Source organism: Oryza sativa, chromosome 12 (genome assembly GCF_034140825.1).
Source record: "Oryza sativa Japonica Group chromosome 12, ASM3414082v1".
In the NCBI taxonomy this organism is placed as follows: domain Eukaryota; kingdom Viridiplantae; phylum Streptophyta; class Magnoliopsida; order Poales; family Poaceae; genus Oryza; species Oryza sativa.
This window is the reverse complement of record NC_089046.1, coordinates 24,926,404-24,948,275: the sequence shown is the minus strand read 5'-3', so window position 1 is coordinate 24,948,275 and position 21,872 is coordinate 24,926,404. Positions and strand designations below refer to the sequence as shown.

Below are 21,872 nucleotides of genomic sequence, written 5' to 3'. Positions count from 1 at the left end.
CTTGTGTGCACATCTTATCTACTCTAAGACTGACCAAATCATTTTTAGCACGTGTATGTTTTATGATCGATATACAAAGTGTCTTGATAATACTAGTCATTATAGGTTAACTGGTTTCGTAGCTTAATTACCTACAACCTCTTGAGATACTGTAACTTGGAAGGAAACGATTAATAGCTGGCTGGCTAGGTTGCTTGCTTGAGATGATTAAATTCAGAGGCCGTGTACGTGTCAGTACAGCAACAGAATTATGATATTTGTTCTAATTAAGTCGATCGATGATCAAGTACTGAATTAATACTGTTGTCACAATACTAATTAATTGCTGTACAGTTAGTGTGCACGTTTTTATCACCTATAGAATAAAGTTATACTTTATAATTAGCGGGATAATGCATGTTATGTGTACATGTGCTTTACTATACACTTTTTATCATGTAGAATTTGGGTGTGACGTGGAGGAGAATTTAGTTGATCAAAACGTGGTTGTTGTTTGACCAACCTGTTGGCTAGGTTGCAGGAAAACTCTAGGTAACTAACAACTGTCACGAGTTGAAAAAGACATTATCTATAAGCATATGCTTGGTTAGTAAGTTATGGCACTAATTAAATTACTTCTCCTAGGTAACGTGGTCAACACCTGAATTAACTGAAGAAAAATTAAAGACTCTAGGAACACTCTGGGAAGCTTGCTAGCATGGCTCTCAGAGCAAGTTTAATAGTATAGCCCACTACCAGCTCCAATTCATTTATAGACAATCTAATAGTTAATTCATACAATAGTTGCTTACTATACTATTATATATGGTCCCACCTGTCATACACACATTGTGTCTTGGAGCCCGCGCTGTAGCTGGCTATATAGATCTGTAGTCTGCTGCTTTTCTCTCTCATCTTTTATCTCGCTAAAATATGTTTACAGCTGGCCAATAGTCTACTTATTGTACCTGCTCTCGTAAAGAAATTAGCAGTAGTAAAAAGCCACTAGTTAATTAGCTGGGCTTAGCTTGCTCAATCTGTGGATCGGTGGCGAGTCAAAACACGTAATTAAGTCAGCAGTAATCTGTCTAAAATTAAGTCAAAATCCACTCAAACATGAGCAGTTGAGCACTGGATAGCTAAGGGATTCTCCGTGCGTACGTGCATGGAAGTCTCGTGATAATATGAACAAATTTAAACAAGGAACAATCTACGAAGCTTGCTAGTACTCTGCTAAACTTCTCATGAAATTTAAAAGGCTAGCTAGCTAGCTAGCTACTACTCATATTGCTCATGAGCTGGAATGCTAGATGAACAGGGGCGGATCTACGACCGGTGTCACCTGACACCGGTAATTTTTGACAAAACCTATAGCAAAACTATTTATCCATATATTATACTTTCTCCATCCTAAAATGTTTGACGCCGTTGACTTTTTTAAAAATATTTGACCGTTCGTCTTATTAAAAAAATTTAAATAATTATTAATTTTTTTATCATTTGATTTATTGTTAAATATACTTTTATGTATACATATAGTTTTACACATTTTAAAAAAGTTTTTGAATAAGAAGAATGGTCAAACATATTTAAAAAAGTCAATGGCGTCAAATTTAGGGAAGGAGGGAGTAACACTATGATCTAATCATAATATTAATCATAATATGATATCAATAAACACGTTATGACACCGACAAATTAATTTTCTGGATCCGGCAATGTGGATGAACGAAGTCATGAATTAGCACTAGTTAATCAGGTCTAAAATTAAGGTCAAAATCCACTCAAATATAATTCTCCATGCATGCATGGAAGTCCCTGGTGTGCACGCGTGTCTTCACTCCTGTTCACACCTCCGAGTAATAATTAACGTACGTGTATGAATTATACTGTTCTTTTATGTTTGCTAGTACATGAATACTTTTCATACAGAAATTGCTTTAATATATCATATGAATCTATTTTTTAGATTTTAAGTAATTGAAAACCAATCTACGTAGTTTTTTTTTGGGTAAAATTAAGTTTTACGTGTTCTTACTTCTCATCATATCAGATATCTGATCTTGCTCGATGATCAGTTGCTTCTAGGCTTCTAGCTAGCTTTGGTTTGGTCATGGAACACGTATCTTTTTCAGGAAGTTTCTTCTTTCTTTCGAACTGAACGTTGATCCATCTAGAAGATATATGCAGGTACACGTACACACACATGCCGTACTGATGATCGATTGGTGAATCAGTTATCTAGATCGATTAACTGAAACTTATTATTCCAGCTACTATAGTTATCTAGATCGATTGGTGAATCAATTAGGGTGTGTTTGGTTCACGGTCAATGTTGGATGGGATATGGCGGTCTATATTTTGTTGGATATGGCGATCCAGTTTTTTGTTTGGTAGAATGAATATGGCGATCCAGTTTTTTGTTTGGTTGTAGGGATGAAGGTGGATTTGGTGATCCAATTTTTTGTTTGGTTGGAGGGAGTAGGTTGGATTTGTAGGTGTGGACACCTCTCACTTGAGATAGTGAATATACCCCCATCAAATTAATGCATAATGCATGCATTTTATAAATTCTGTAGCAATTTTACACCACTTCCTCTCCATATTATAAATACACATATAAAAAAAGAAAAAAAGCAATAGATCTAGGGCTCACTGCCGCCGCCGCCTCCTCCCGCCGACGCCGCCCGCACCGTCGTCGTCATCGAGTCCGCGTCATCGTCGAGTCCGCATCGTCGTTGGCACCGGCAGGCGTCGCCGGCGGCCGCCTCCTCCCGCCAGCCGCCTCCTCCTGCCGGCCGCCGCCTCCTCCTGCCAGCCGCCGCCTCCCGCCGGCTGTAGGCACCGCCGCCTCCTCCCGCCGACGCCGCCCGCACCGTCGTCGTCGTCGAGTCCGCGTCATCGTCGAGTCCGCATCGTCGTTGTCACCGGCAGGCGTCGCCGGCGGCCGCCTCCTCCCGCCGGCCACCGCCTCCTCCTGCCAGCCGCCGCCTCCCGCCGGCTGTAGGCGCCGCCGCCTCCTCCCGCCGACGCCGCCCGCACCGTCGTCGTCGTCGTCGTCGGGCCCAGGCGACCGCCTCCCTCGCTCGCTCGCCCGGGGTGACACGACTCGCTCACCCAGCTCGCCCAGCCGCTCCAGCATCTGGGGGGAATATTCCTCTCTGGGCCGCCCTATCCCACCCCTGCCCAGCAACCAAACACCCACAGAAAATGGGCCGCCATGTTCTATCCACCCATGCATATCCTCCATCCAAACACACCCTTAATCAACGCGTGCTAGTTTCTACCAATATAAAGATAGAATCAAAGTACGGAAAACAAAAACCATTAACATATAACTAATTAATTTTAATTGAGTTTTAATTAGGGTATGAAATTAAATAGAGTTATATAGTAGTTTAAAGCAACTTCTATATAATTTTTTTACACGAAATACACCGTTTAGCAATTTAAAAACGTGTTAACGAAAAACGAGATAAAATCAAGTGTGGCTTAAATAAATCTATGTAGTCTTTTTATTGTTATTTTAACTGGGTTATAATTTAGAGGAAGATGGATATCCTAACACCTTATGCTTTCTTTTCTGTTAGAATTTATTGGTTGTCCGCTTAACGGCATAGGTCACATATATAAACCATTTCGATATATTATTAAAAAAAGAACTTATGTGACTTTAATATGCTCATAGATAGGCTTATCTAAAATACTAGAATACTTCAATACTACATAACATGGTGTGGATGTGGATGGACGGGTAGGCACTTGTATGAAATCAATTCGTTGATTAAGTTGGGATTGGATTTGATTAACTATTGGTCGTCATTTGGAATGATTGGGCTGTTGCACTGGCTAATTAATTAGAACAGCCTGCAGAAATGCATGGCCTGCGTTTCTTGGCCAGCATAATTAATTAACTAACTAACTAATTAATATACTAGCCTTGCAATCAGTCTAGCTAATTAATCAGTCTAGCCTTGCACTTGCATCAAATAGTTCGATCAGTCTGCTACATCTCCAACCCGAACATGTACTGTACATTCTCAACACATGGAGAATTGTTTTCCCATTTCCCCCTGAATTTGTTGATTTGCTATCAGTTATTGGATGGATATCTTACGGCTAATTACGCGTCCGATGTTAGCGCTCCGATCGGACGTCCGAGGCGACTTTTCATCGCTGTAATTAGTACGGACTACTCTATTGTAATATTAAACGGAGTAAAAAAATATTTTTTTTCTTTTCGTTTCTGCTCATAATCCTAACCCGGCAAAAACAATGGCGTTAACGCTGTGGGCCCGCTTGGCCCAACAGAGGTAAGATATCCGATCCAGTAACACTGTTGGGTTTATGGGCCGGGCCGAATTCGCGGATCCTCTCTGGGTGGACTGGGCCACTAGTCGGACAGGGGCTTGTTCTGCAGGCCTAATTTCAATGGGCCTGCATTTGTGCTGGCTTCTCACTTCGAATTTTTTTCATTTTTCAATTTTTTTCTTTTAATATTTACAGAAATAATCCATCGGCGCAAAAAATTACAAAAATAGACCCTGCCGCCCTCTACTAGGGCGGCAAGCTGACGTGGCAAACGGGGGAGGGACGGGCGGTGACGGCAGACGGGAGAGGGAGGGTTTTTTTTTGCACGAAAACCCTTGCCGCGGCAAGGGGCCTTCATGCAAAAAAGCCAGCCCAGGCCTAGTACTTTTTGGCTGGTACTTTTTGCATCTGGGTCCCTTGCCGCCGATGTAAAAAGTACCAGCCAAATGCTCTTTAGGGCCGCGAAAATTGCATTTAGGCGGCAAAGGGGCTAAATGCAATTTTCGTAGACGACGGCAGACGGCGCCGTCGAGCCGCCGTCTGCCACGTCAGCTTGCCGCCCTCCACTAGGGTGGCAGGGTCTATTTTTATAATTTTTTGCGCCGATAGATTATTTCTGTAAATATTAAAAGAAAAAAAATTAAAAATGAAAAAAATTCTCTCACTTCTGAGTGATTTTGTTGCTACGATGGACGCACACCACACTAATCCAAAATTGCTAACAAAAATGTTTTTGTCCGTTTGGGAAGAGAATCCTCTAACTTTGAGTCACTGATATATGGGCCCATTGAGTAGAGGGTCCATATGTCAGTGACCCACGTCATAGGGAAGTAAGTCAGAGGATCTCAATCCGTCCGTTAGGTATACCTATGCTCAATTTAGTTAGATAGATTTTTTATTTTTCGACAAAATGCCGGTCAAATATATTGAGATGTAAATGGAAAATAATTACAACAATAATGATGATGATGATGATGGTGATTAGTAGGAATGCCTCCTTGAAGTGGCCATCTTCACTATACCAACACACAAACACCTAGAGCGGTGACGACCATAGTAAAGGATAACATGAACTCATTACGTAGAGTTTTTAAAAGGTTAATTATATATGCAAGTCAAACTTAATGTGAATATAACTCCTCTTCCTTATGATGTCTATGGCATCATCTAATCGATGAAGCTTGTAACACATAAGGGTTGCACTAAGGACCCTCTATGTTTTCATCCCTCAAACCCATGCACCCAGCCCCCATCTCTCTTATGTAGGTTTTCTTGTTTATATTTTCTTCTAGTACAAATATCATATTCTATTTATCATAATATTTCGGTGTTTATATTTTCTCGTGGTACATATATGGCATCTTCAATTTCTCACCTCCTATATTTTACCTGTTATGGTTCGATGACGAGATTCTTCACGAGACGTTGAAGACGGATTAAGATGATGCTAACCTATAACTTGACTTAGTCCAACTTCTAGAGACATAAAACCCTTGGAAACCACTTAATGGTGGCCTGCATGAGAGGCAGTACACCGGCATGCACGTTCCATGGGTCACCTTTACCAACGGCCTTGTTGCAGGCCACTACTTAACAGGGAGCAAACCCTCATTAGTTTAATTAATCAACTACATATTGTACACTTGAATAGTACACCACATTGCCTTCTATCACATGATGTCAACTAGCCTAAACTAAACCCATCTCCCCTGATGGTCATGTTAACTATCAATTATAATTATGGAATCCCAAGTACAGAGAGATGGCTTTTGTTGGTCTTAAATGTGATTAATTTTGTAATTAATTGCCTAGTGGCACTGGCATTGGCATCCTATGTGGAACCATTTCAAAGGGGTGATCTTGGGTGCTCTTTGGATGCTCCTTCTTTTGCTAATTGAAAGGTAGTTATGAGTAACAGGTACTGTGTTAACTGTATGGTCAGCAAGTTAATTAACAAAACAAATTATTCTCTCTCTTTTAACATATAGAAGGAGGGCTGCTAAACAATTTTCTTTTGCAAAAAAAAAAAAACATGCCAGCTTGCCTATGGTTTCTTTTTCAGCAAATCATTGCTTTTCCGAGGAACTAAAAACATTTCCTTTTGACCATATTTAATTTCAAAAACCAAAAAAAAATGTGTGGTTAAGGAAATATTTAATAAAGAATCTTATAATAGTGTACATAGACACGTAATTTGCAGGGGAATATAGCTAGACAAATCACACCACATGTCAAACTTGGTAGACACTATAGTCTTTGGTTGATGTTGAAACATATATAATGGACAGTAGTTACTTATACAAATGTTAAGATTTGAAAAACTCAACCAATGAAAGGATCACATTATGTCAAATATTTGCAAATTAAAGTATCTAACAGGGTATAACACTTTCTTTTGGCCTGATGCTTAACCTGTCGGTTAACATGTCAGATTAGTTTAGAAAGCTTCAAATATATATGATATATATATGGACCACATATAGAGTACATTGACTACTATTTGGACTGGATCAGTGAAAGCAATAGTTGCATCAAAAGAGGGTCACCACATTGATAATCTCTCCATATCTATCCATTCAAAAATCCATTTTCTTTATTCTCTCCAATTAAAATCCTTGAAATGGACTCTTCAACATATCTGGATAATTAAGTAGTGTGACAACCGAAATTAAAGAGAAGGAAAGGGAAAGAGAAACAAAGTAGCTGATGGTTCATGGGCAATAAAGTAAAAAAGGTTGTGGAATCATCCAATAATCCTAGTTTGAGATGCACATGAAGAAATGGGCCTAATGTCTTGTTAGAATCTGAAATGCATGTGGATTGGTTAGCTGAAAAAGATAAAAGAGGAGGGGAATAAGTGTTGGATGTGTGACATGATCGATGTTCACCTCTCTCTATGTAGGGCCAAGGACCAATTCAGCCACACATGCATGCATGTATCTAGATTCTAGCTAAGATCAAAGTTTATTTATTTATGTTTTACTCTTGGAATACTAATCAAATCTTGATTAATTAATTGCTTCAAGGAGAGCCCCAGCAAAATCCAATCTGGGCACTGTTCTCACTGGACTTTTTCCATACTATTAACATGCTTGCACAGTAGTGTGCCTGTTCAGACTCAGCAGAGTAGGGGCCAGGCTGAAGGCAAATGAAACACCAGACACCTTGCAATTGCAAGAGGATATATATATCATGAATTCATGATGGAAGATTTGATGTGAATCTTTCCTAATGTCCCTAGCTAGATATGCCATGTGGTGTTCATTACTACATAGATCAAAGTTATTGCATAAGCTCTGCTGTAGCAGTAGTTATTGGTGGTATTAGGTTCATGCTCTGAGTAATTAGGTAGCCATGAACTTAATTAGTGCCATGCATCTTTGAATGGGTTGACAAGAAAATATGAGAGAGAATCAGATCATAATATTTTTTTCTCACTTCTCAAGAGAGTTCAATGCATGCTTATATGGTTGTGGATGATGAATTACTGATGAAAATGATTACATCCATGCCCATGCATGAACCTAGCAAGCATGGATGAGAGAAAGAATATATAACACATGCCAACTTGGCAAGTCATGGGCATGGTGATCAGTTCAGTTGATTGTTCTCTCTGAGTTCTAACTTCCAAGCATCAGGCATATGGGCATGTGAACCTGTGACAACTAGATAGTAGTACTCCTATTCAACCAAAAAAAAATGATTTCAGAAAAGTTTTCTTTAGAGGATTTCAGAAAGAGTTTGCACAGTTCAATTTTGCATCTGACTGCAAACAACCACAAAAGAGTTAATCAGTGATGATGCTACTAGTAGGGTCTTTTGCCAAGTCATCATGTTCTTGGCCAAACAAGAGCATGCACAAAGCACAATCACAGCTTTATTAGTTGCCTAACACAGGGTCCCAATGAAACACAATGACACACAGAGGGATCCAAATCTCACTTTGACTTAAAAAGCTGCCAATCCATGCATGCCAATGTCCTGTCACCTAACCACACACTGTATGTACTGTACTACTACTACTATGATCATCAGTTCTCCAGTCTCTTTCTTGCCATCATCTCAATCTCTCTCTGATGGAGTCATTAATTGACAAAAGGATGGTTTTTGTGTTAACCAGCTTTTGCTTAGATGATATCAGTCTTTCTTTTGGAGGACAAATTAATCTGATGGAGCCATGGTTGGATGGACACAAGAAAGTGGGTAGGGAATGGTTGCCATGCTGAACATGGACACATCCTCTGTGCAGCACTATGATGAATTAGGGTGGTAAATCAGCTCACATCAGTAGTCAGTGATAGTGTAGGCCATAGCTTATGCTTTCTCCCTCATAGGATCATAGGACACCCTCTTTTGCTGGAGATTCATGTCCTCTAGAAGAAGATTACAACTGATGAGGCAGAGGATGGAGATTCTTGAAGCTGACTGAAATGTATACATATACTCTCTGAAGATGTCACTCTTGGTCATATGGTTTGTTTACTTGTTTATTTTGAAGCTAGCTTTGCCAAGCTAAACAATTTCTCTTATCACTAAATTTTGTTGCCACATAAGTTATCAAGCCACATTTGTCATGGAACAATTTTGCTGTTGTAACTCATGATATCTTTCAAGGACAAAACAAAAAAGGTAGTAAACTTTTTTTTCTCATGTTTCGTTTTGCTCTCTTGAACAAAACTTGTGGTTAAGTGTCTTATGTCAAAAGCTGAAGATGTAAACCGTTTTCATTATTAATTTTTTTCCCTCATCATACAAATTATGTGCACGAGCAAACAGTTATGTAATTGAGATGTTGTACTGGAATGATTAATAGTAACAGTGTCTAAAAGGGAGCAAATGTTTGGAGTAATGACAGGGGATGTGAATCCCTTGCTTTGGTCGGTAGGGGATGCAATGCAGGCCAGCTAACCTGCAAAAAATATGCTGATGGATCTTCAGATCTATGAGCTGATATGTAGGGCAGACAAAATATTGGCCATTGGGACTTGTGAGCCAATCCAAATCCCATGCCAGGATCCTAGATCACAGCACTATTACACCAATGCAATGGACTTAAGTACTTAACTATTAATACCTGCACAATTGATCCCCCAAATCTTGCAACAAAAAATTTAATGAAAGGAGAGAGAGAGAGAGAGATAGGGGCAGATGTGTAGGAGAAAAGAAGGGTAGTACAGGCATGCCCTCATAACAATGAGCAGATTCCTGATCACAATGTGGGGAGTCAGCACCATGTGTCAAGGCTCACCAGTGTGACAGATAAAAAGTTTGAAGCCTAACATAAATAGTATAAAGAGAAAGAGCAAAGCTTGTACTTTGTGTTTTGTTCCATTTCACCATAGCCACCTCACGTTTTCACTATTTCTATTTGGCACTGCACCATGTAGCTGCAGGCCTCAGTGTGCATATTTGCTAGTACATTTTCAAGGTGATGTGGAGTATAATTTGTCGGAAATATCCAAATATAAACAGTTTTCCAATGCAGTAGAATTTCCTTAAAAACAATTGTTAGAAAGTGGATTAAAACTCGGCCTCTGCATCCAAATCGGACGTACACAACCAAAATTTCTAAACCGTTTCAATGCCCAAATCATCAAGTAAAAAAAAACTAAAGAGGTAGTAAACAATTTTCTAATGTAGGAGAAGCTCCTAATATTGTTAAAGAAAAAAAATCCTACATTATAAACATGGACTAAAATAAGATTGTAAGTGCTGATTTCCAATGTATCATGTATGTCACCTCTCATTTGTATGCTACCATGATATTGTAAAACTTCAGGTGCAACAATGCATATGACTTGAAAATTAATCATGCAAAGAAAGCAAGAGAGAAAAGTATATTAGATTTTGGGGAGGGGGCCAAGAAAGATGAAGTGAGATTAGCTTGCCTTCAGGCAAGAGTAGACCACAAGTGTTGTTAATATACTTTGAAAAGGGGAGCGCCATCATTGGGAAACGTTTAAGGAGACGATGGATATGATGAGACCTTCTTAAGCACAGTTGGGGGTTATTTTTCATCTATTTTTCTGAGGTCAAGTAGTGTGATCCTACCTGACATCACAATTAAGGATCATCCATGATGCTAGGATGTTAATATAAGTATATACATTCAAGTTATCTATATATTTGTATGCACTCTGTTTACATTAGATTTTGCTTAATACTTTTACTTCAGAAGTTTAAGTTAGTGAAGTTTGTAGTCAAACCTGCACACTGACACAAATTTGGGTCAAAAGAAGGAAAGGCCGGTGCTTCAGATGGCCATGGAGAAGACCAAAGCAACGTACTGAAGATGTAAACAAATGAAGTTTGGTCAAAAGAGAGAACAGAACTGACCCAACATGATCTTTTGAAAGAAAATTCTTGAACATTACATCAGGTACTTTGACTGATATTCTATACTTCATTTCCACTGTTAATCCTCCCTTCACAGCTTCCCTCTCTCTGAAATCAAATACTCCATCCATATAAAAATATAGTAGCTACTTTTGAAGTTTCTCATGAAAAATAAAAAGGTAAATTGGAACCATGCCATTATAAATTTTCCCAAAATAAAAAGGGAGGTAAAAAGATTAGATTGCCCTTCACTAAATGTCAGTTGATGGAGGTAGCCAGATAGGTGTGGGATGGTGGGTATTTTGGACATTTCATCCCTATGAAGACCCCTTAATTAGTACTTAGTACTTCAAAGTAGTTATATTTCAGCATAAAATTTAAACACTGGAAATAGCCATATTTTAAGAGGCGAGGTGTTTGGATTTCATATCAAGATCGTCATCAATGAAAGCTCTCCATTTGCTCTCTGCTTATCTCCATAATTGCACAAGTTGATGATTGATCAGCAACGCGTGTACCAAATTGGCCTAATTTGGGGTCCCAAAATTGATAATTAGAGGGACCATGTATACAATGCTGTCACTCTTGGGCATTAACTCCTGACAGAGAATGGACGGCTTTCATTATATGACACTGTGGAATATAATCTCACATCTCTCATGCAAAATACGCAATTATGGATGCAGTGTCACGGCTCCTAACCTTCACTGTCAATTGAAGGTGAGAGATGCTGCTCATCCCCGACATGGAACCTCAGAGGTCACAGCATGGGCCTTGATTTTGTCTGAAAGGAACTGATGCGATATGTGCGTGTATATTTTGCTACATTTTTTTCCCCTCTCCATTCCATTGTCTGAGACATTATAGGACATTTATTCTTCTTTTTCTTCCTTTCTTAAGAGGATAATAATTTATCATCTAGAAAGCACCAGTAATATGGTGTCGTATTACGTCGTGGGTACATAATTATATCCTATCTATATGTGTGCGATATTTATGGGTTTTCAACATAAATTTAAAAAGGCTAGAGATTTCGACAACTTGAACATATGTTAGGAGACTCTGCATTTACGAAATTGCGAGTATGCTTAAGGTGTGGGTCTCTTTAGCATATGTTAGGGGTGTATCCATGGTTGTGTATGTATAGGAAATGCATGCATAGTTGTTTGCTTCTTCTGTCCCATGAAAAACAGAACTAATACGAGATTTGATACATCATAATATTATGAATCTGAACAGACGTATTATTTACTAGGTTTGTCTTTTATGAGACGGAGGAAATATGTACGTACGATGTATGCGTCTTCCATCCAACGGAAAATATTATTGCCATTTTCTTTTAAAAAAATTAAGGTAAAGAGGGGAAAAAATGAGAGATTTTATTTGTGAGGACAGAGAAGTCCATCCACTTGCCCCCCACCCTACGGGCACTATCTTTTAAGCCAAACTAACTCCATTACCACCTCCCTCCCTTCTTGCATTGGAGTAGCAGCAAAGCAAGCTGAACAAGCTGTCCCTCCCGGGAAAAACACACAGGAGCTGAGGTGCAAGATGTCTGCTTGATTGCCTCCTGCTTCACTTCACTGCTTCTCTTCCTTCTCCCTCTCCTCTCTGCAATCTTCTTGTATTTTTCTCCCTAGCTCTCCTGCATCAGCATCAGTTCTTGCCTGTGGCTAAGGATCTTTTGATCTTCAAAGGGAGAGAAAAGGATCTTGCCTGAGCTTCAGTTTCTTGTAAGTTCATCTTTCCTTTATGTTTTCTCTGTTAGGTTGTGTTGAAGTTGTTCAGACCTCATCTCATGAAGTTGTTCTTCCATTGGAAATGTGACTCAATTCAGAGAGATGGTGTTATCTAGCTTTGGAGCAGTGTGTGGGATTGGTGTTTAGGGATTCATCAGTCTGTACATTTTTGTTTGGTTGGTTCACTACTTATCTTGAGAGGAAAAAAAATCTTACCAGTCTACTGGATTTTTTTTCTTGGATTGATGGTTCTGCAGTGCAGCCATTTCCAGTTTTTGTATACACACTTTATTCCAAGTTCATCTCTATGAACATTAATTTCCTAGTTCTGTTCCTTTTCTTGAATTAGGTTAGTCTTGAGGGTAAAAAAAATCTCCCTTTTTTTCTCCACTAAAAAATCTGGTTGGAAATCAGTTAATCAGAACCACCTCCTTTTTTTTCAGTACACTCCAATCTCATCTTGGTCCAAGGAAAGCAACTGTTTGCTCAAACCTGTGGTCTGCAGCATGCAGTTCTTTGTTTACTCACTGTTTGACTGCCTTACATGTGCAAATTCCTTAAAAAAAGAGCTCAAGATTGGATTTTTATTTGCACCCCTTCATGTGGTTTTTCCTCCCCACTGCAACCTGATAAGATTCCAGCCTCACTAGTGCTTGTACCCATGGTCTCCCTACAACCCATCCCCCATTGTCTCACCCAATTATTCTCACTGTCTCCTCACCCCAAGATGCTGCTCTTGTGCTTTGCAGGTGCTGCCTCCTCCTCTGTGTTTGTGTGATCCAATTTCCAACTTGGAGGAGTTCTTGGTTTCCTGGCATTGTGCTTTCTTGGACCCAGAGCTTGACAAGATTGGGTCAATAGTTTGCCAATCTAGAGAGAGAGAGAGAATACTTGGTTTCTTGGCAAGGGGGACACCAGGGCATAGATCTTTGTAGTTAATAGTTGCTCTTGCCCTCTGGACTGAGGAGTAAATAGTTGTGTGCCAGTGGTCTCTTGCTTCATCTTGGTCTTGTGGTTCTGATTTTCTGGTGATTGTTGGAGACTTGGAGGAGTAAAGTAAAGGGTGAAAAAAAGAAGGGAAATAAGAAGAAAAAAAGGTGACAGATTGAGGTTGTTCTTAGTGTGTCAAGATGAAGTATATGAAGCTTGGATCAAAGCCAGATGTGTTTCAGACAGAGGGAAACAATATCAGGTGAGATAGTCCTTAACTAGTTCTGTCCATAATTTTTTCAGGTTATAAAGATGATTTTTTTTTCACTTCACAATTAGTAACTTTTGACTTTTGAATTGATACACTTGAGCTCTAGCTTTTATTTTGTGGATCAGTAGTCCATGAATTGAAGTGATCTTAAGTTTCAGATAATGGAATAAAAATTCACGCCGCTGCATCTAACTACGCAATGATCTTAAGAAGGGATGACCTGATCCATTTTGTGGAATGTAGGAGTGGATGCATGCCTTTTTATGTGAATCTCAGTTCTCTATCTGGCCAAAGGATCTACTTATCATTGCATCATGAGCTAAAACTAAATTAATGTAGTCAGTAGGAGGGGCCAACCGTATCGTTAGCTGGTCACATGGAAGCATGGCCTTTAGCTATGTGGGCGCAAAGTGATGCCTAACTGTGCAGTTATGTTAGTGTAGTTAAATAAGTGAAGGTACTGAATTCATGTTGTTTCCCTGTAATCTTGAGTAGGGAAATGCTTGTGAGCTTTTTTAAATGATCCACTGAAAGATAGACTGTTGTATTTGTCTCCCAAGAAACTATGGTTCTGGTTTTTGTTTGGGAGGGTTTTCACACTATTTATATCAGAGAAATTTGAATGAATGTGACCTTAATTAAAAGCTAGACTATAACACCCTCTTTTGTAGTTTCTGGTGATGGTATATCTAGTAACTAGGCTGAATCTAAAAAGGAAAATTGTAGTGAAGTTCACATTATTTTTTCATTTGACAATGATTGGCACCCAAAAGACCTTTGTGAAAGTGAGCACTTGTGGTGTTAAGCAGTGGTTCTCATGATAGCTTGCAAAAGGCTATCTATACAATTGATCATCTTTATAGGATGCATCATCGTTGATTCTTTGCCAATGGCATCTCTTCTTGAGCGATTTGTGTGCTTCGGAGCATGTGCCATTTTCATTGCATCTTTTCCACTAGCCTGTTTAATGTTCATCTAGCAGACATAGGGTTTGGTAGGTGGAGCTGTGGTCCATTTTGAAAATGAAACTTCTACAATTCCCTAACCTTTTGTACAATGAATTTGTTGTCATCATTTTCCTTGGACCACTGAGCAGTTTGATTAGTTATATCTGTCATGCATAGAGTTAATTTCTATGAATTTGCTGCTTTCTTTGCTTTATCATTTTGCCCATGGCACTTTTTCTAGGCTAACACTCTGTCTCTCCTTTTGTTACACTTAGCGGTTTCAGTGGGGCTGGAGATTTGATTTCATATGTCATTTCATCTTTATCATGAAGATGCATTATTAGATTGTTTAGATTCCAGGGACCTTTTGTTTCAATGTTCTTTTTTTTCCAAGACAACCTTTTCACCATCCACTGTTGTGTGACCATTTGCCCCTGCAATCATTGTAGTCAGTCATATAAATAAAAGCACACAATTTATCAGCTATTCACTATTATTTCCTCCATTGCCATTTCTAATGTAGTTTTGTGGGAGTCCTCATTGTGCAACATGATTATTAGTCTCTCAATTACTCCACAAAATAATCAACAGCCATTTCTCTCTCAAAAATGATCTTCAAGATATTCATATATAGCAATTAAGCAGCTGTGAGACCGCAAACATGCCCCTAAAAAACATAACAAAACAATCTTCAGAAAATCGGTGCTTTAACTACTGATCACTTCTTTTTTTCAAAAAGAAAAAAAAATGATACTTATTTGCTTATCTTTGGTGCTTTACACCTATTTATTTTGTCCTAACTCTGCTTGTAATGCATCTCTGTGATGCTAATGTTGAATGTGTCCTTGATGAAAATGTATTTTTCAGGTTTGTCGCAACTGAGTTGGCAACGGACATCGTAATCATTGTAGGGGAAGTGAAGTTTTATCTTCACAAGGTACACACCAACTCTACTATCTTACAAGTTTACTGTCTTTAAGTCTTAACACTCTGTGTTTTAGCAAATGGCCAAGTACAGCCTTGAACTGTTGAGCATACATGATTTTTCATTTATCTGAACTCAAGTCCCTTTGACTGAACGTTTTTGTTACTTCTTTGAGCTCTCCCCTCCACTATTTTAACCTCTTGAACACAAATACAATTCCACTTGAATTTTGGAACTGATTCAAAACTTCTGTATCTCTGATACTATTTTCTTTTATCATGTACTCCTCTTGATGCCATAACATTCTATTTAAAATAAAATATTTTGTTTCAGTCCTCTATTGGCATATGGTTAATGGAGTTAGTGATAGCTGATCCATATTCAGTGCAGTTCTTCCCATGATTAAATATATTTAATTTAGCTTATCAGCAGTTTTCTTGTGACTAATATAATGATTACTCATACTCTTGCTGAAATCAAATGCAGTTCCCTCTTTTGTCGAAGAGTTCGCGATTGCAAACATTGGTGGCATCGACAAACGAAGAGAGCAACGACGAAATAGACATCTCCGACATCCCGGGGGGACCTGCAGCATTCGAGATCTGTGCCAAGTTCTGCTATGGCATGATCGTCACCCTCAACGCGTACAACGTCCTCGCAGCCCGCTGCGCAGCCGAGTATCTTGAGATGTTCGAGACGATCGACAAGGGGAACCTCATCTACAAGATCGATGTGTTCCTGTCCTCAAGCATATTCAGAACCTGGAAGGACTCCATCATCGTTCTTCAGACAACCAAGTCACTGCTGCCATGGTCGGAGAACCTCAAGGTGATCAACCACTGCGTCGATTCGATCGCGACGAAGGCCTCCATCGATCCGTCAGAGGTTGAGTGGTCATACACCTACAACAGGAGGAAGCTACCGTCGGAGAACGGCCTCGACTCGCACTGGAACGGCGTAAGGAAGCAGCAGATGGTGCCCAGAGACTGGTGGGTAGAGGATCTCTGTGACCTTGAGATGTGCCTGTACAAGAAGGTCATCATGGCCATCAAGGCCAAGGGGAGAATCAGCAGTGAGGTGATTGGTGAGGCACTGAGGGCTTATGCTCACAGGAGGCTGTTCAGCTCACTGGAAAGTGCTGTCAGCAATGGGCTTGACTGCACAAGGCACTCTGCAGCTCTTGAGACCATCATCTCCCTGCTTCCATCTGAGGAAGGTTCAGTCCCATGCTCTTTCCTCCTTAAGCTTCTCAGAGCCTCATGCTTGTTGGGATCAGATGAGGCGTGCCGCGACAATCTTACGAAGAGGATCGGCGCGAAGCTGGATGAGGCTTCGGTCTCGGACCTCCTTATCCCCGCTAACTCCGACGAGGCCGCCATGTACAATGTGGACATGATCTCGGCGATGCTGGAGGAGTTCATGGCGCAGCACCGCGAGGACGATGATGGCGCCAAGCTACAAGAGGATGATGATCAGGAAGCCATGGATGGTGATGATGACAACCTGAATGGTGTCTCCCGCAGCTCGAAGCTCGCGATCGCGAAGCTGGTTGATGGGTATCTGGCTGAGATTGCGAAGGACCCCAACCTCCCACTCTCGAAGTTCATCGCCCTCACTGAGATGGTTCCCCTCGCAACTCGGCCCGTGCACGACGGGCTATACCGCGCCATCGACATGTATCTCAAGGTATGTTTCACCACATCCCCCCCATTGACGACATGACACATGCTTCGAAAAGATCAAAATTTTTGAACTACTCCCCTCCGGTTATAGATATTTGACGTTTAGACCAAGATTTGATCAAACTTTTAAGAAACTTCCAAATTTGACAAAATCTGTCATAAACGTCAAATATTTGTGAAATATTTATGATCAGATAGAGTAACATGGCACATGATCCAAGAAGCTCGAAACCTTTGAACTACACCCCCGGTTATAGATATCTACTCCCTCCGTCCCAAAATATAAGGGATTTTGGGTGGATGTGACACATCCTAGTATAACGAATTTGGATATGCTTTATATCCAAATTTGTTGTACTAGAATGTGTCACATTCACCTAAAAACCCTCATATTTTGGGACGGGGGGAGTAACATTTAGGACGAGATTTGGTCAAACAGTCTTAAAACTTTTGAGCTAATTGTCAGCTTGTGACATTTTTGCAGGAGCATCCGGGTTTAACGAAGGGGGAGAAGAAGAGGCTGTGCGGGCTGATGGACTGCAAGAAGCTGTCGCCGGAGGCGAGCATGCACGCCGTGCAGAACGAGCGCCTCCCGCTCCGCGTCGTCGTGCAGGTCCTCTTCTTCGAGCAGGTCCGGGCGGCGTCGTCGGCGTCGGCGGCGGCGGCCGCCGACATGCCGCCGGCAGCGCGCTCCCTCCTCCCCAGGGAGCAGGACGGCAACTCGTACGGCAGCTCGAGGTCGACGGCGACCGAGGACGACCAGTGGGCGCCGCCGCCGACGACGACGTCCGTCGACGTCACCTCCTTCCGGTCGATGAGCCTCGCCAACAACAAGAACGGCGGCGTCTCCGGCGGCGGCGGCGATCAGGCCGCCTGCAAGAAGCCGCCGCCGTCGTCGGCGTCAGCGAAGGGGAGCGGCGGCGGCGGGCTGATGCCGAAGAAGATACTGAGCAAGCTGTGGTCTGGCAAGGCGAGCAGCGGCGAGAACAGCAGCTCCGACACGTCGGAGAGCCCCGGCGAGGAGACGAGGTCGACGCCGTCGCGGAACACGAGGCATTCGGTGTCCTAGCTGACCATCTCTCCTTCTTCTTCCTCCTCTCGCTCTTGGGAGAAGTACACGCTGTACGCGACGACGCCATGGATATGGTCTACTCCCTCCGTCCAAAAAGTGAATCTAGCTCTGTATGTGACACATTATAGTACAACGAATCTGGATAGAAATATGTCTAGATTCGTAGTACTAGGATGTGTCGCATCGAGTGTTGGTTTTTTATGGGACGGAGGGAGTGGTAATTACTGGCAAAATCATCATCATCTTCTGGTTAATCTTGAGCCCTAACAGTTGATCTACTTAGTGTGATGGCTTGGTTATTATTAGGGATAGGTTTTGTAAAATTTTTGGTGGCAATATAAAGGAGAATTAATGTATGTTTCAAAATGGGGAAGAATTGAAGTAGGTTTCATCCGCCAAGTTGTGTACACACACACTTGCATTTCCATTGTACAGCTGTTATTTATATCATTGTTATATGTGTTTCCTATACAATCAATTATTCAACAGCGAAAAGAAAAAAAAACATCCTGGAGTTTCTTGTGTAGTTGTGTAGATGAAATTTCTTGTATTTCATAAAATTATTATTTTCTCAACGCTTGTAAAAATACGGTTTTCTCAAATAGCGTTCTCCTACCTATACGATTTCAAAGTCATCCTATCGGAAAGGGGGGAGCAAATCTCAAATAAAATTTAAATTTGAACAGCAAAATTGGGTAACGAGCATCACCAGAAGTGTTTTCATGTTCATAAATGAAGTGTTTTCATACTTGTTTAAGCATGCATGGAGTTTTGGAGCTTGGTATCCAGCCAAACGTTTTTGTTTAGTCTTTGGGATCATGAAGGATTTGGAGATAGGATCTGTAGCTGTCAACCAAGCCCTTAATCAGCAGCTATCTAGGGGTTAGGCCTAGGATTTCGAGTTAATTCTCCGTACCTTACGATTAACAGAGATAGATCTACCTCGCAAATCACAATATCTGCTTGGATCACAAAAACACTGAAGGAGTATCAGGGAAAAGGGCACAAATACGAAAATGTTTCATTCATTTCATGCTGCCAATCGGTTGGACAGGCCATCCAGTTCAGCTACATGTTTGCAGAAAAAATGTCCCCAAAATTAGCCACAATATAAATGGATTGGCTACAACATTTTTTCAATTTGGGATTCTGCAGTCTACTTACTGTTCCAAAGGCGCTGATGGCTTTACTCGGCTGCTCTGCTGCCTGTTTTAAACATACACTACGTTGCTGTTTCACCTTGCACAAATCCTTGCTCGTTCAAGTTTTCCGCCACAAGCTCATTATCGTTGAATGAAGATATTTCGATCTGCAAATTCAGTGAATACTCAATCAGTTCACATAGGGAAGCTTTAGAAAAATTGATGGTAATATAGTTAACATATGGAGACTCAAGAAAAATTAGTAGTCATTAATTTCACATACGGAGGCTTAAAGAAAATAGCAGTCACAACAAATTTGTATAGTTGAATCTTGGGAGCAAATTTTTGTGGCAATAATCTAGAATATACTATGCAAGTCTGTGAAATTATGCATATGAAGGGTTTGTGTATTAACATATACATACAGTGTAAAGGAAACGAATAATTTACAAAAAGATTTGTTACTCAGCAAACAGAACTCCTGAAAAGGTACAAGTTCTAAGAAGTCTCTACTTCTGATTCATCATTAATAGCTTCCTTTTCCACATTGCCAGCAACGCGCTTCAACCGGGAGGCAGCTTTGTCAATTGCCAAGTTTAGTTGGCTTATCTTGTCGCCCAGTGTTTGACGGGTTTTCTGGATCCAATTCATAGTTTTAGTTGCCAGAAAAAGCATGTTACAAGTAGAATAGTCCAGCGATATTTTTGATTTCTTACCTCTAAACCTTCATCATAATATCGACCATACCGTGGCTTTACAAGGCCATGTTCATCAGATTCACTGTCTTGTCCATTTTCATCTAATAAAGAATCTAGCGTCTTGCTGATCTGCTCAAGAACGCTATGTTGTTAACAACCAATTCCAAATTAACAATCTTTGCAAACCAGATAACAATAGCGCCGAGCATGACCATAGAAGACTAACACAAAGCATTGCTTATGAACAACATTATTATCGGTGAATAGTATATCAGATGCATAACTTTTAGTTAGCACTTAGCACTCCACCTAGTCAACTCGAGCATGGATATGTTAGGTTGTTAAAATCAGAAATTCATAATCTTCTAAATTGCTCAACAAGACATTGGCTATTCGCTACAGCACTAGAGAGTAAGGCAGTGTATTGTAAAATAAACATGATGAATCAACATTTGATATGAGGGGTTTCTTTATCTACTTCACATGTGCCGATGCCACGCATAATTTTTTTAAAAAGGTTTGACAAAACCTGAGGAGCAAAGACATATCCCAATGTTCCGAAGATTGCGCCCCCTATAAGAAATCCAGTCAAGAATCCTCCCCCACCTTTAGAATCTTCACTGTACAAGCAAATCACATCAACTGTCACAGGACATTCTGACAAATACTATAATCATGCAGCTGAAAACATATTATAGAAGAATATTTGATTACAAGATTGTCCAAATGTAACAAGACCTATCCAAAGAAGTGCATGAAGGAGAATATGCCATTTAATGAAGCAGCTCCCCAGACTCCACTATCTAAAAGTTACAAAGTAACCAATCAGCCTACTTGCAATGGTAGAGTTGCAGCAATCATTTTCTACTGAAGAATATGATGCATCAAACCAATGGCCATATCCATCTTCGATAAAGATCACAGTAATTCTGTTCCATTGTGGCGGTGTTCGACTCAACTGTGATTAGAAATAGGACATGGGGATATAGAATCACTTGAGTTTATGACTCCAATTCAACTATACTGCAAATCCACTTAGGTAATAATACTATTATTATTATGTTAAGAGGGCACTCCTGTCATTCATTCTCTAGTCTCTACCATGAAATGCTATATCTATCTAGAGACTATAAAACTAGGAGTAGCTTAGCTCTACATCCAGACTCAAAAAATACTTTGCCTGAAGAATACAAACATCATAGATTAGAAGTTAAAGACCTTTGTGCTCTGCAGATAGCAAGCTTCCCACAGCGGCTCACATTCTTTGAAGCGGAGGGAATCGCCAACCGCAGACGATTCATCTTGTCGACGCCGCACCCAAATCCATGCCTCGTGCCTTTCGACGACAGCCCACCGCGCGGATGAGAAACGCGAGCGCAAAAAGCTTTTATGAACAAGCATACGAACGAGAGGGGGGGAACGTACGAGGTGTGGAGAGCCCGCCCCGCCTGCTCGTCGGCTGCGCGGCCGTCGTGCCCAGCATGTGCGCCTCCGTCGTCGTCCCCCTCCCCCCTCCGGCGGCGGCGGCGGCGGTGGCCGGCGGCGGCGGCGAGGAGGTGGGGGGTGGGGAGGTGATTTTGAGGGGAGCAGATTCCACTGCCCACCATCGGAGTTGGAGGGGATAAGGTGCACAGAGAGAGAGAGAGAGGATGCCGCCATGTGGGCCCCCGGCCCATCATAGAAAGAAGTGCGGCCCATGTAGGTCACAGGAGGCCCAAAAGATAGAGCCCATCGAAGCTATCTCCCGTAAGAAACGGCCCATAGAACATGGCCCACATGCCTACTTGTTTTTTTTATTACAAAGACGTGCAGAAAGTCCATTCTACCTAATCTAATCTGA

The 21,872-nt window shown here is 40.9% G+C and overlaps 2 protein-coding genes across 3 annotated transcripts; one reads left to right on the top strand and one right to left on the bottom strand.

The window, feature by feature from the left end:
* The first annotated feature begins 12,103 nt into the window (after positions 1-12,103).
* LOC4352652 (BTB/POZ domain-containing protein NPY4) lies at positions 12,104-18,558 on the top strand. Its single transcript, XM_015764610.3, has 5 exons — positions 12,104-12,359; positions 13,115-13,557; positions 15,381-15,450; positions 15,925-17,124; positions 17,605-18,558. Exons 2-5 carry the CDS (start codon positions 13,496-13,498, stop codon positions 18,187-18,189), a joined length of 1,917 nt encoding a protein of 638 aa, XP_015620096.1. The 5' UTR covers positions 12,104-12,359; positions 13,115-13,495; the 3' UTR covers positions 18,190-18,558.
* A 643-nt stretch (positions 18,559-19,201) lies between these two features.
* Positions 19,202-21,627, bottom strand: LOC4352651 (uncharacterized). Of its 2 annotated transcripts, XR_010738218.1 has the most exons (7): positions 21,458-21,627; positions 21,251-21,368; positions 20,562-20,652; positions 20,051-20,161; positions 19,848-19,970; positions 19,357-19,501; positions 19,202-19,260 (listed from the first exon to the last, which is right to left on the bottom strand). XR_010738218.1 is itself a non-coding variant. In XM_015764611.3 (6 exons), exons 1-6 carry the CDS (start codon positions 21,513-21,515, stop codon positions 19,415-19,417), a joined length of 588 nt encoding a protein of 195 aa, XP_015620097.2. In that variant the 5' UTR covers positions 21,516-21,627; the 3' UTR covers positions 19,202-19,414. The 2 variants fall into 2 exon arrangements, 1 of the variants encoding a protein (XP_015620097.2); XM_015764611.3 differs by having other exon boundaries at positions 19,202-19,501.
* Positions 21,628-21,872: the final 245 nt, after the last annotated feature.

What these genes read in the sequence shown, in the direction of transcription:
- LOC4352652 (XM_015764610.3), top strand. Translation starts at nt 13,496, where the DNA reads ATGAAGTATATGAAGCTTGGATCAAAGCCAGATGTGTTTCAGACAGAG. An exon ending in TGAAGTTTTATCTTCACAAG is followed by an intron (nt 15,451 to 15,924) that starts GTACACACCAAC and finishes AATCAAATGCAG; the next exon opens with TTCCCTCTTTTGTCGAAGAG. An exon ending in CCATCGACATGTATCTCAAG is followed by an intron (nt 17,125 to 17,604) that starts GTATGTTTCACC and finishes ACATTTTTGCAG; the next exon opens with GAGCATCCGGGTTTAACGAA.
- LOC4352651 (XM_015764611.3), bottom strand. Translation starts at nt 21,515, where the DNA reads ATGCTGGGCACGACGGCCGCGCAGCCGACGAGCAGGCGGGGCGGGCTC. An exon ending in GCTATCTGCAGAGCACAAAG is followed by an intron (nt 20,653 to 21,250) that starts GTCTTTAACTTC and finishes TTGCTTGTACAG; the next exon opens with TGAAGATTCTAAAGGTGGGG. An exon ending in CTATTAATGATGAATCAGAA is followed by an intron (nt 19,502 to 19,847) that starts GTAGAGACTTCT and finishes CTGAATTTGCAG; the next exon opens with ATCGAAATATCTTCATTCAA.